Source organism: Dendroctonus ponderosae, unplaced genomic scaffold (assembly GCF_020466585.1).
Source record: "Dendroctonus ponderosae isolate FM_Combo_2020 unplaced genomic scaffold, Dpon_F_20191213v2 Dpon_F_20191213_1, whole genome shotgun sequence".
Classification (NCBI taxonomy): Eukaryota; Metazoa; Arthropoda; class Insecta; order Coleoptera; family Curculionidae; genus Dendroctonus; species Dendroctonus ponderosae.
In genome coordinates this window covers 5692068-5705870 of record NW_026017110.1, presented here as the reverse complement: position 1 = coordinate 5705870, position 13803 = coordinate 5692068, and the positions used below count along the sequence as shown (strand labels likewise).

At 37.2% G+C, this 13803-nt stretch overlaps 1 protein-coding gene and 1 long non-coding RNA gene across 2 annotated transcripts in view; both read right to left on the bottom strand.

Moving 5' to 3' along the window:
• Positions 1 to 2190: 2190 nt before the first annotated feature.
• LOC109535042 (translation initiation factor eIF-2B subunit delta) lies at positions 2191 to 4304 on the bottom strand. Its single transcript, XM_048661044.1, has 7 exons — positions 4149 to 4304; positions 3808 to 4094; positions 3356 to 3757; positions 3009 to 3229; positions 2708 to 2949; positions 2503 to 2619; positions 2191 to 2451 (listed from the first exon to the last, which is right to left on the bottom strand). Exons 1-7 carry the CDS (start codon positions 4168 to 4170, stop codon positions 2243 to 2245), a joined length of 1500 nt encoding a protein of 499 aa, XP_048517001.1. The 5' UTR covers positions 4171 to 4304; the 3' UTR covers positions 2191 to 2242.
• A 2718-nt stretch (positions 4305 to 7022) lies between these two features.
• LOC125502549 overlaps positions 7023 to 13803 on the bottom strand; it is a 24803-nt gene continuing 18022 nt past the window's right edge. Inside the window, exon 3 of the long non-coding RNA XR_007280316.1 lies at positions 7023 to 8131. This is a non-coding gene — a long non-coding RNA (uncharacterized LOC125502549). The remainder of the gene's footprint in view (positions 8132 to 13803) is intronic.

Below are 13803 nucleotides of genomic sequence, written 5' to 3'. Positions count from 1 at the left end.
TAAGACAAGAGCACAGATTATCAAACTATACGACGAGATTTGCGCTTTCTAACTATGTGACTAGCGAGCTTTCATCAACTCTAACTTTTTCAGACTCTTACGCAACTAAGAAATGCGTTTGAGCGCTCGTCAAGTGCTGAATCAACCACGCGAAAATATTCACTAGATTTTTTGTAGAAAATAGGGCTTTCAAAACACTTCAAGCCATATTTTATATTTCTAATAATGTGACTGGCGAGCTTCCATCGAGTCTAATTTTTTCACAATAATATTTTGAAGAACCTTTTACGCAACTAAGAGATGCGTTTGAGCGTTCATCAAGTGCTGAATCAACCACGCGCCAATATGCACCTGACTTTTTGCAAAAAATGAAACTTTCAGTACACTTAAAGCGAGATTTTCTATTTTAAATTATGTAACTAAGGAGCTTTTATCGAGTCTAACTTTTTCAAAATTAATTTTTGAGGCAGCTTTTACGCAACTAAGAGATGCGTTGGAACGCTCATCAAGTGCTGAATCAACGACGCGCCAATATTCACCTGATTTTTTGCAGAGAATGAAACTTTCAGTACACTTAAAGAGAGATGGTCTATTTTAAATTATGTAACTAGCGAGCTTCCACCGAGTCTAACTTTTTTAAAATAAATTTTTGAAGAAGGTTTTACGCAACCAAGATATGCGTTGGAGCACTCATCAAGTGCTGAATCAATCACGCGCCAATATTCACCAATTTTTTGTAGAAAATGAAACTTTCAGCACATTTTAACCCAGATTTGCGTTTTCCAACTGTGTGATTAGCGAGCTTCCATAAAGTCTAACTTTTTCACAATAATATTTTGAAGAACCTTTTACGCAACTAAGAGATGCGTTTGAGCGCTCATCAAGTGGTGAATCAACCACGCGCCAATATTCACCTGATTTTTTGCAGAAAATGAAACTTTCAGTACGCTTAAAGCGAGATGGTTTATTTTAAATTATGTAACTAGCGAGCTTCCATCGAGCCTAACTTTTTCAAAATTAATTTTTGAGGCATTTTTTACGCAACTAAGAGACGCGTTGGAGCGCTTATCAAGTGCTGAATCAATCACGCGCCAATATTCACCAGATTTTTTGTAGAAAATGAAACTTTTAGCACATTTGAAGCGAGATTTGCGCTTTCTAACTGTGTGACTAGCGAGCTTCCATCAAGTCCAACCTTTTCAGAATTAATTTTTGAAGAATCTTTTACGCAACTAAGAGATGCGTTGGAGCGCTCATCAAGTGCTGAATTAATCACGCGCCAATATTCACCAGATTTTCTGTAGAAAATTAAACATTTTAAGCGAGATTTGCGTTTTCGAACTATGCGATTAGCGAGCTTCCATAAAGTCTAACTTTTTCATAATGAATCTTTGAAGATTTTTGTACGCAACTAAGAGATGCGTTTGAGCGCTCAAGTGCTGAATCAATCACGCGCCAATATTAACATGATTATTTGCAGAAAATGAAACTTTCAGTACACTTAAAGCGAGATTTGCGTTTTCCAACTATGTGATTAKCGAGCTTCCATAAAGTCTAACTTTTTCAGAATTAATTTTTGAAGATTTTTTTACGGAACTAAGAGATGCGTTTGAGCGCTCAAGTGCTGAATCAACCACGCGCCAATWTTCACTTGATTATTTGCAGAAAATGAAACTCAGTACACTTAAAGCGAGATTTGCGTTTTCCAACTATGTRATTAGCGAGCTTCCATAAAGKCTAACTTTTTCAGAATGAATTTTTGGAGAATCTTGTACGCAACTAAAAGATGCGTTTGAGTGCTCGTCAAGTGCTGAATCAACCACGCGCCAATATTTACCTGATWATTTGCAGAAAATGAAAYTTTCAGTACACTTAAAGCGATATTTTCTATTTCTAATTATGTGRCTAGCGAGCTTCCATGTGATTTAACTAACGACGGACAAGAGAGAGAGAGAGAGAGAGTCTCAAGAGTTAAAACCTACTTGTGAGTCCGRTGAGCGTATATTTTMAGCAAAAAAAGTAGATTGTTTTTACTGTTAATTAGTAGCAAAGTAGAAGTTTGTAAGCGAWCGAGYCCCAACTGCAATCAATGGGGGGTTTTCTTGGTTTTAACGGATGATGTTCAACAAATGTTCCGCGCAAATGCCTCATGTCGATGAAACTGAACTTTYTTCAAATCAACCACTTTGCCAGRAATACAATTAACATTTATTGCAGCAAAWCTCACACTGTAGCATAAAAGCTACATATTCTCGGCTGAATTAATTCGCAATATTGCTGGTACACTAGTGCAAGGCAAGATCGCCGATTCCGTTGCAACACCAGTGATGAGATGCGGAGGTGTAATGTCGTAGAGCAAGTTAAGGGTATCCAGTTTGCTGCTGTTTCGATATGACCTCAAGGGGCTCGGGGCGCTCGAGCCGTCTACTGAGTAGAGAAGGTCTGGATCTCCTATCAGACTCAACTCAATTAGCTACCACTGGAAGTTGAGTGAATATTTACCGATATCGTTATACTCGAAGGAATCAGTTTGAACGCGTTCGCTAAATTTGTAAATCTCACAACAAACCAGCACCGGTTTATTGAAGTTGTGGGCAGCTAAAGCTAGTTGTGCTGTGCCTGAAAGTCAATGGTTAACGAGGGTTTATCAACTCAGAATTCGGATGTAGTTTTGTCGTAAAGCATTACTCCTGAGATAACTTTTTACCTATCCGAGACATCAAACATCCATTAGTCAGCAAGGCGTGAGCCCCCACTAGAACCTTAGATGCTCGTTTCATCACCGAACTGTGGTGATCGTTCAAAACATAGCTGCACTTAATGTGGGCGCTTACAAGTCGCCTCAGCAATTCTCGACCCTCCAATAGTGGCCGGCTATCTGCAATTATTACGGAAAAGTTCTTGCCGTTATTCTTCGCGCGCAGAAGAATTTTGCTGATTAGCGAAGAACTAAAATTTGTGAAGACTCTATAAGCCACTATAAGGAAAGCACACAATCTTGCATTTACCAGCCATAAGTTAAAATAACGTCCTCTTCCCAAATTTTCTCGTTGACTCTCAGGCAAATTGCATCCCAAGCTTTAACCATGTCATTACTTATGTAGGTTTCAATTGCGCCCAGCAAACGTGCTCGCTTTTCCTCATCAGAAAGAGAGGAGTCAACCCGCCTCAGTTGAAGCTTAAACGATCTCAAAGCATTTGACATTGAGACTGCAAATGGCCTACATTCCTATAGAACATAATTTCTATGTAGACTTCATAATGCATGGTTTATGAACATTTTGAAAATTGCTTTCAGGCAAAATACTCGAATAATAACGTGTCGTATACATTGTAGCGTGGTTTTTATACAAACCTGCAAATAATTGGTGCAACTTTGCAACATGTCTTCGGCGTGTCGACAAAAGTCTTGTGTAGGCGGCGTCTCAATGTCTTCGATTAGCGTTTTAATTGCGCACAGTAAGGCGAAACATCTCGCATTAGACCCTAAAATCACTCTCTCCGAGTAGCGAACGCCTAGTTTCACGAAAGCAGGATGCACGCCATTGAAATTCACCAATTTTGATGAGTACTCTGGATTAGGCAAACTGTACAAGTGTTGTACCCACTGGACGTGCTTCCGACTGGATTTTTTGAGACGAGGGTTGCTTTTCTCAGGCAATTTCTTCGCTTGTGGTCCTACTGGCAATTTGATGTCTGTTTCAGAAGTAACAGAGACCAAATTACCACAAGGTTTGTCCACAGGCTCATGTTTGACCTGTTGATGTAACTTTATTACATGATCGCATTTATAAGCCGTCTACTTACAGCCACTTTGACTTCTTTTGCCTGCCTTTGTGCCTCTTGCTGCTCCCTACGTTTAGCCTTTAATGCAGCTTTACTGACAGCCTCCATTCCATCTGCTGAGTCCTTTTTCTGCTCGGCCAGTTTTTTTTCCCATTCCAGTTTTCTGAGTTGCTTTTCAGTTAGTTTATCGTTAGCTGTGCCATCCAGAGGCACAACTGCGGCCTTAAGCCCAGTCTGTTTCTGATCCTTCGTTTTCTTCGCCTTGGTTGGCTTATGTTTGTTCTTGGTTTGATCTCCCGGGGCTGAAACTGCAATGTAACCATTTTGATAATTGGGTTATAAAAAGGATTCATCGTCCACACCTGTAGAGTCGTCCAGATTCATTGTGTCTTTAGCCGTTGGGACGAAAATTCACAAAGTATTCCTATTTATTTGTGAGTCTTCTAACCTCAACTAGACTGCATGGTACGTCAAATCATAGCGCGAAATGTCAAATGTGAATTGTCGTTTTTGTGATGCATGACGTAATCGACGCACCGTGTTGCCATGATGAGTAAAAATCAAAAGTACATTCAAAAACGGCGCAAAAATTCCTTGACGATGACTCAAAATCGAAACTTTTTTTCACATAGAACACACTTTTCCCTACAAAATGCACTGAAAATTGAATCTCCGACTCTTCTAGATATTCAGAAAATAAATGTCAAGCTCAGCCCCGCAAGAGCAACTTCAAAAATCAGACGCATATTTAAAAACTCCTCAAAAATTGCCTGACGATGACTCAAAATCAAAACTTTTTTCGCAAATAGAACACAGTTTGCCCTACAGAATGCACTGAAAACTGAATCTGCAGCTTCACTTATTTCTGAGAAAATTAATTCTAAACTTAGACCTGCATAAAGGAGCGCTAAATACAAACGAATTTGTAAAAGAAAATCATAAAAATGGCCTGAGGATGAGTCAAAATTCTAAAATATTTCCATTTATAAAACACAGCTCGCCCTAGAAAATGCATAAAAAAGTTATTCTCCGACTCTTCAAGATATTCAGAAAATAAATGTCAAGCTCAGCCCTGCAAGAGCAACCTCAAAAATCAGACACATATTTAAAAACTCCTCAAAAATGCCAACTCAAACTCGACTTCGACTCAAAATAAAAACTTTTCCACAAATAGAACACACTTTGCCCTAAAAAATGCACTCAAAACTCAATTTGCAGCTTGAATGGTATCTGAGAATTAGTTCTAAACTTAGACTTGCAGATTAAGAAGGGCAAAATACAAACGAATTTCTAAAAAAAATCCTGAAAAGTCCCTGAGGATGAGTACAAATTCTAAAATATTTCCACTTATAAAATACAGTTCCCTCTAAAAAATGCATTAAAAAGTAACTCTCCAACTATTATTCTAGATATTCAGAAAATAAATGTCAGGCTTAGGCCTGCAAGAGCAACTTCAAAAATCAAAATCATATTCAAAAACTGCTGAGAAATTTCCTGACGATTACTCAAAATCAAAACTTTTTTCACAAATAGAACACACTTTGCCCCACAAAATGCACTCAAAACTGAATCTGCAGCTTCACTGTGGTTTCTGAAAAAAATACTTATAAACTTGGACCTGCATAAACAAGCGCAAAATACAAACAAATTTCTAAAAAAATCCTGTCAATTGCATGAGGATGAGTACAAATTTTAAATTATTTCCACTTTGTTAACTAAAACAATGTTTGCCCTAGAAAATGCATCCGAAAGTTACTCTCCAACTCTTCTGGATATTCCGAAAATAAATGTCAAGCTTAGGCCTTCAAAAGCAAGTTCAAAAATCAAAATCGAAACTTTTTTTGACAAATAGAATACACTTTGCATTATAAAACACATGCAAAAATTGGTCACCGACTTCGGTTGTTTTTGGGAAAATTAATGCTAAACTTAGGACTTCATAAATCACAGCATTAAAATTCTGTTTAATAAATAGCATTGACATTTTTTTCACTGATAAAACAGACTATACCGAACAAAACTCATACAAATATCACTCTCTAACTTAATTCGGAAAAATTTCCGAAAATCCTCTGAAGATGACCCAAAATCGAAACGTTTTCCCCTTATAGAGAACACTTTACCCTAGAAATCTAATACAAAAGTGCCTGGCTAACTTTTCCAGTACACGAGCAAGTGAGTGAGTGAGCACCTGCTGAAAAATCCGCAAAGATCACATGCAACTTTAAAAAATTCTGGAAAATTTCCTGATGATGACTGAAAGCTAAAAAGTTTGCCACTTATAAAGGAGACGTTTCTCAAATAAATACAAAAAAAACGACTATCCCACTTTATTAGTTTTTTAATAAATAAATCCCAAACTCCGGGGTGCAAAAATCACCCCGTAAACCAAAAGCAAATTTCTAAAAATTGTCCAAAATTGTCTGATAGTGACTGAAAATAGAAACATTGTGCACTTATAGAAGGGACTTTACCCGAAAAAAAACATCCTAAAATGACTTCTAATTTCCCAAATTGCAGGGGAAATCAATGCTCAATTCTCCCTGCCAATTTTGCCCCACAATCCGGGTGCAACATTGAAACTTTCTTGACAATTAACCGAAGATGACTTCAAATCGAAACCATTTTTCCACCTAGGTACCGCCCTTTACCCTACAAAGTGAGAAAATAATAGAAAAATAAAAAATATTTATATTGGATTTTTGGGGACTGTTGCAATATTTCGAAAACATGAATGGACGTAAATGAACTTGCGAATCGGTCAAATAATCAAGGAAAAACTAACAACTTCATCAGAGTTGAAGAGAAAGACCCAATGGCTGCAGACTTTAATAATCACTTTTAATGAATAGGAAAAAGTCCAAAGAAATGACCGCTAAAAACACCAACAGGTGAACTAACATTGAACAGGTAATCAGCAAACCCACCTCGACCGTTGAGAAGGGGAACGGAATCAGCGTGTTAGCTCATGCCAATGCCTTCTTCATTCTTCAAAGCTCAGTTGTTTTCACGGCAATCGACAGTTGTAAAAGCATGTAAATGATTGCGTGTTGCTAGATTTTGGTCGATCAGCCTCGAAGTGTTTGGTTACCCGGGAGCTGAGCGCCGCTCTATCGATAAAGCTCTCAGAAGAAGGATTGAGTGTGTGTGTGAACTTTTTAGCAGTGTTGTTCTCGAAAAGTGTCTAAAACGATTGGGATTTGACTGATAAATTGTCGCTTTGATATTGAAAGGGTGAATCAGGTGAGTGGTTCTTTGTATTAGAAATACCTACATTAGATGTTGAGGCGACTAGAAGCTGAAGAAGCAGCTTAGAGGCGAGCGTTTATAATTTTCATTTCTAATACTCTTTGGTACAAAGATGTGAAACCAAATAGTTTTTGCGGCGTGTCGACGCAGCCAACACAAACTGCATTCCAAAAAGGCCTTCTGGTTTCGTTCGAGTGCTGCTGCCGCAGGCCTTGTCGATGGTGTCTGTAATCTTGTTAGAAAGTGGTCAAAGTGGTGCTAATAAAGCCAGTGAGACGAGCGTCGTATAAGGCCAGATTGCATTTTCTTTTCGTCGCAATTCACAGCAAATTTTGATTATTAATTTTAATCAGCCACCAGTCGCTGGTTTGACGAAATCTATTGTTCATGTTGTTTCACCTGCCCAGCCAGTATAAGGAGATCTTGCGCAAGTATTAATTTATTTAGAACAATATAACAGAAGCGCAATGATAAATTATTGTTGCTTCATTTCGAATGCCCCCAGTGAAACAGTTTTGGGAAATGTTTCTCTGGTGCGTGTTAATATACCTAAAATCGATTAACCAGGAAATGTGGACAGGAATTAAAATCAGTCTTTGGCAGTCAACATGCTCGAAGCAAACCAACTGAATAGCGATTGTATTATTGTTGTAAGACAAAATCAGATAAGTCCACTTTCGGCACGCGCGCATTAGCAAATTTCTCTTCGGCTGAAGATGAGCATATGCCTACCTGTTAACCAGACAGAGTGGTTCCAAATATTACTTTCCTGTTCGTGACTCACTTTCCATTCATAAATAGCAATGCCGCCGAAGAATACACCCAAAAAATTCAAAAGAAAACGCCGTTCGCCGCCCAAAGAGTGATGGTCGGCTCGTTATCTTGCATTTTTCCTTTAGGACATTTATGACCCAGATGGGCTGCCGGATAAATCTGATCGTGGGATTTTCTTTCTTTCAGCAGCTCATTTTTGTTCACATTTTGTTTCACTGTTGGACTTTTGGACATTTTAGGGCCAAACTATGCGACGAAGTTATTCGTTGCGGCTTATATTAATATGTTGCGAGTTGTAAACTCGAATGAACTGGAAACTTTTCTAGAACAATGTTTTATATTGAAAAAGCGCACTTCAATGCTCTCTCTAGTAGAAAAACTAGAGGTCAGCTACTCTAAAGGTTCTCTAAGTCTGAGCAAAAATCTAAGTGTGGTTTTGAAAAAATCAACTATTTTAGAACTTTCGCATTTCCCGAGATAACTAGAAACTTTTCTACGACGATGTTTTATATCAAATCGAGCGCATTTTAATGCTCTGTCCAGCAGAAAGACTAGATGTCAGCTACTCTAAAGGTTCTCTAAGTCTGAGCAAAAATCTAAGCGCGGTTTTGAAAGATTTAACTATTTTCGCACTTTCGCATTTTCTGCGATAAATAGAAACTTTTCAATGACGATGCTATATCAAAAAGAGTGCACTTGAATGCTCTATCCAGTAGGAGAACTAGAGGTCAGCTACCCTAAAGGTTCTCTCAGTCTGGGCAAAAATCTAAGCGTGGTTTTGAAAAAATCAACTATTTTAGAACTTTCGCATTTCCCGAGATAACTAGAAACTTTTCTACGACGATGTTTCATATCAAATCGAGCGCACTTTAATGCTCTGTCCAGTAGAAAGACTAGAGGTCAGCTACTGTAAAGGTTCTCTAAGTCTGAGCAAAAATATAAGCGCGGTTTTGAAAGATTTCGCAATTTTCGCGCTTTCGCATGCGATAACTAGAAACTTTTCAACGACGATGCTATATCAAAAAGAGCGCACTTCAATGCTCTATCCAGTAGGAGAACTAAAGGTCAGCTACCCTAAAGGYTCTCTYAGTCTGAGTAAAAATCAAAGGGCGGTTTTGAAAAAAATCAACTATTTTYGCATTTCCCGAGATAATTAGAAACTTTTCTACGGCAATGTTTCATATAAAAAASAGCTCACTTCAATCCTCTATCCAGTAGGAAGACTAGAGGTTAGCTACTCWAAAGGTTCTCTAAGTCTGAGCAAAAATTTAAGCGTGGTTTTGAAAAAATCAATTATTTTTGCACTTTCGCATTTCCCGWGACAACTAGAAACTTTTCTACGGCGATGTTTTACATAAAATTGAGCRCACTTTAATGCTATGTCCAGAAGAAAGACTAAAGGTCAGCTACTTTAAAAGTTCTCTAAGTCTGAGCAAAAATCAAAAGGCGGTTTTGAAAAAAATCAACTATTTTCGCATTTCCTGAGATAATTAGAAACTTTTCTACGGCAATGTTTCATATAAAAAAGAGCTCACTTCAATGCTCTATCCAGTAGGAAGACTAGAGGATAGCTACTCTAAAGATTCTCCAAGTCTGAGCAAAAATTTAAGCGTGGTTTTGAAAAAATCAACTATTTTCAGACTTTCGCATTTCTCGAGACAACTAGAAACTTTTCTACGGCGATGTTTTACATAAAATCGAGTGCACTTTAATGCTATCTCCAGAAGAAAGACTAAAGGTCAGCTACTTTAAAAGTTCTCTAAGTCTGAGCAAAAATCAAAGCGCGGTTTTGAAAAAATCAACTATTTTCGAACTTTTCCATTTTCTGAGATAACTAGAAACTTTTCAACGATGCTGCTTTATATCCAAAAGAGGGAACTTCAATGACCTATCCAGAAGAAAGACTAGAGGTCAGCTACTCTAAAGGTTCTCTAAGTCTGAGCAAAAATCTAAGCGCGGTTTTAAAAAATCAACTATTTTAGCACTTTTGCATTTTCCGAGATAACCAACAACTTTGCTATGACGATGCCTTATAACAAAAAGATCGCACTTCAATGCTCTATCCAGTGGGAAGACAAGAGCTCAGTTACTCTTAAGGTTCTCTAAGTCTGAGCAAAAATCTAAGGGTGGTTTTGAAAAATCAAGTATTTTTGCACTCGCATTTCCTAAGATAACTAGAAACTTTTCGTGGACGATGTTTTGTATCAAAAAGAGCACACTTCGATGCTCTACCCAATAGAAAAAACTAGAGGTCTGCTGCTGTAAAGAATCGCTAAGTTTGAGCAAACATCTAAGCGCGGTGTTAAAAAAGTCGACTATTTCTGCACTTTCGCATTTCATGAGATAACTAGAAACTTTTCTAGAACGATGTTTAATATAAAAATAGCGCACCTCAATGCTCTACCCAGTAGAAGAAACTTAGAGGTCTGCTTCTCTTAAAGTTCCCTAATTTTGAACAAAAATCTAAGCGCGGTTTTTAACACTTCAAAATTTCACTCTTGCACCAGTAGAAACAAAAACTGCTTCTTTTAACTGTGTGAGTTTAAAAAAATCGATTTTTTTGCCAGTAATTGGATTGGATTGGACCAGCCACTTAAATCGAGTTAGTACCATTCAACTTCTGATCTATGCTTTCATTGATTTTTTCTATGAAGCCGCGGTAGTAAAATGAAAGAATCTTGTTCTTAGCCCGATTCTAGCAGTTAGCAGGTAAGCTGAAACAGTGTTTTCTTTCAGCACAAACAAAAAGAAAATAAATTCCGTTACAGTTCATCGGGTTTCGAGGCATTTTTCCTTGAAGTGCCTGCAAGAGCCACAGTCTGGTCAGGCATCGACATTTATTGTTTATACTTGTTTTCTTTGATCAGTCAATCTATTGGCGTTGCAAAAGCGTGGGTTGCAGGAAAAAAACGACAAGAGCCGGGTGAATCATGAAACCTTTCAAAACCGGTAGTCCCATATCCAGTTTGAATTAGTTTAGGGCAATAAAAGCCGCAAGGTTCGATAACAAGTTAATACCAATAGCAATAAAGCAATATTTATTGCCATTAACGGCATGTGAACCAATTTTTTAAATTAGCCATTGTACCGTTCGCAAAATTAAATCGCTATCCCTGGGTGTGCCTCTTCTCCGAAGGCCAATTAAAAGGCAAATAGTCATTAAAAGAATCTTCTGCGGCTCTCAATAGGTGGTCGAGTCTAGAAAACTTTTTAAATACGTTGCGGATTCTGTACTGTCCGTTTAAATATGTTGGTCGACCAATTTACCTTGTTTATTATATCTAGTTAAATGTTGTTTGGCTGCGACCGTACATTCTCAAAGGAGAAAATAGATGTTTTCAGTTTCCGATCAAACTGGCTCGGAAAGTACAGATTTAGTGCCATTTTCGAAGCCACAATCATCCGCAATTTGGAAATACACGATAATGCTATTTTCACGAGCATCAAGTCGATTTTCATCAAACATGAAATGTTATTCTGAACTGATTGATGATTTAGCAACTTTTCAATAATTAGCCACTCAAAAACCATTAGAGATGGCCATAGGAAGGAAAGAGAGAAAATTGTTCCAGATACTGTTTGCTTGCAGCTTTTAGTTGCTTAATCGTAAATTGATGAACAGGTAGCTAAAATCGGGAATCCCTGCCCACAATAAACCGCTCTTTGTGTCGGTTCTGCTAAAAACTACTGTTGAAAATTATTTAATTAATATTCCAAGTTCATGGACCCAAATTGAACCTCCGGTCAACATCGGTCTCTGCTAAGCGCTATAATATATTCTTCATTTGACTGGTTTGGAATGATTCAGAGCAAGTAAACGTTTCAGCTTCTTTTCACTGAAATTAAAAGCTTTATGCGCTAATAAGTCCGAATGTATAACGTAAGTAATTGGGTGTAAATTGAGACACTGAGTGCTTTACTTAGCAGCTAAGTAGTTCAAAATCTCCAGTTAGAAAGGCGGTGCAATGTGGAAACTACGTAACCCTCAGGGGTGACTCTGCCTTACAAATAGAAGCTTTTAAAACAGTTTTCCATTTTTCTTTGTAGCAGGCGTACTACTATTGGTACTTCTAGCAAAAATCCTCTTTGGAAAATGTTATACTTCAATGCCAGTAAAATGAAGGTCAATAGCATGACAAAGTAATAACTTGAGCTTTTATCCACAAATTGAACTGGTAAGGACCGACGGAAGCACACGCGACTTGTTTTGTCCACTACACACAATTAGACACCGTAAAGAATTGCAATAAAGTGCTTCAGCACGAATTGTCCATGCTTAAACAATCGAATTTCGCGAATTTCCAATGAATTCCAACTAGAAGAAATTTTTCGTTCACTTAGTGCGGTTTCCAGTTTCCCAAATAAAGATTTTCTCTCGCAATACAATATCCGTTTTTTCTTTGTAAAGTGGCGATAAAAAAACGACAATTCTGTCCTTAATGCGCGATCAGACAATTTCAGAGGATTTACTTTCTCTTTGCGCCCAATCGGTGCAACTTCTCCATAATTAAAGAAATGGATGTTGGCGTTGCGAAATTATTTAAACCATTCTGATAATTATCAACCGCTTTGCGGCCACGAACGTTCACGTTCGCACTGATTTTGTTTTGGAAAAAGGGGCCCGGGTTTTATAATAGTTAATGATCCAATAATAAGCGTAATGTGAATCAATAACTAATCTACAGGATGTTTTATCGCAAAACAGATTCAATCTCAACTTTTTCAAAATTTCAATTCAAATGGGTCAATGCTGCCCAGAAAATGAAAGTTTTCTCGAAATTACACGCCCTGATTTAAAAATATACAACTTCCAAACGAAATGAAGTAGTAACTTGGAATTTTTACCATTGGTAGCTGATAATTGATTCTGAAAGCCCTGAAAATTTAATTGAAATTGAACCAAAATCTGTTTTTTTCCAACCAAGTCAATGTTGCCCAGAAAATGAACGCTTTTTCGAAATTACACGCTCTGCTTTAAAAATATTCAACTTCCAAACGAAATAAAGTAGTAACTTAGAATTTTTACGATTGGTAGCTGATAATTGATTCTGAAAGCCCTGAAAATTTAATTGAAATTGAATGAAACTTCGTTTTTTTTTCAACCAAGTCAATGCTGTTCAGAAAATGAACGTTTTCTCAAAATTACATGCCCTGATTTAAAAATATACAATTTCCAAACGAAATAAAGTAGTAACTTGGAATTTTTACCACCGGTAGCTGATAATTGATTCTCAAAGCCCTGAAAATGTAATGCAAATCAAACCAAAACCTGAATTTTTTCAATCAAGACAATGCTGCCCAGAAAATGAACGTTTTCTCGAAATTACACGCCCTGCTTTAAAAATATACAACTTCCAAACGAAATAAAGTAGTAACTTGGCATTTTTACCATCGGTAGCTGACAATTGATTCTGAAAGCCCTGAAAATTTAATGGAAATCAAACCAAAATATGTTTTTTTCCAACCAAGTCAATGCTGCCCAGAAAATGAACGTTTTGTCGAAATTACACGCCTTGATTTAAAAATATACAACTTCCAATCGAAATAAAGTAGTAACTTGAAATTTTTACCATCGGTAGCTGATAATTTACTCTGAACGGACTGGAAATTTAATGGAAACTGAACTAAAAGGTTATTTTTCCATCCAAGTCAATGCTGCCCAAAAAATGGACGTTATCCCAAAAGTACACGCCCTGTCTTAGAAAGATCCTGAACTTAAGTAATCGGTAGACGCATTGATATTCAGGTTTATTCATTGGTTGGCGTATTAAATTTGAATATTTCCTTCGTATGATAATCTGTCCGTTTGAAGTGTGCAATTATCGAAAAATTACAGCGGTGATTGCACAGTGGGCAATTATCACTCAACGATAATTGCATTGTTAACAAAAAATATTTTACAGGTGTCTTTTCATGTTGAATTAGACATCAAATGTCTTCCTGACATACCTAAGATATTCAAATTAAATTTAATAAACATAAGTAATAAAATTT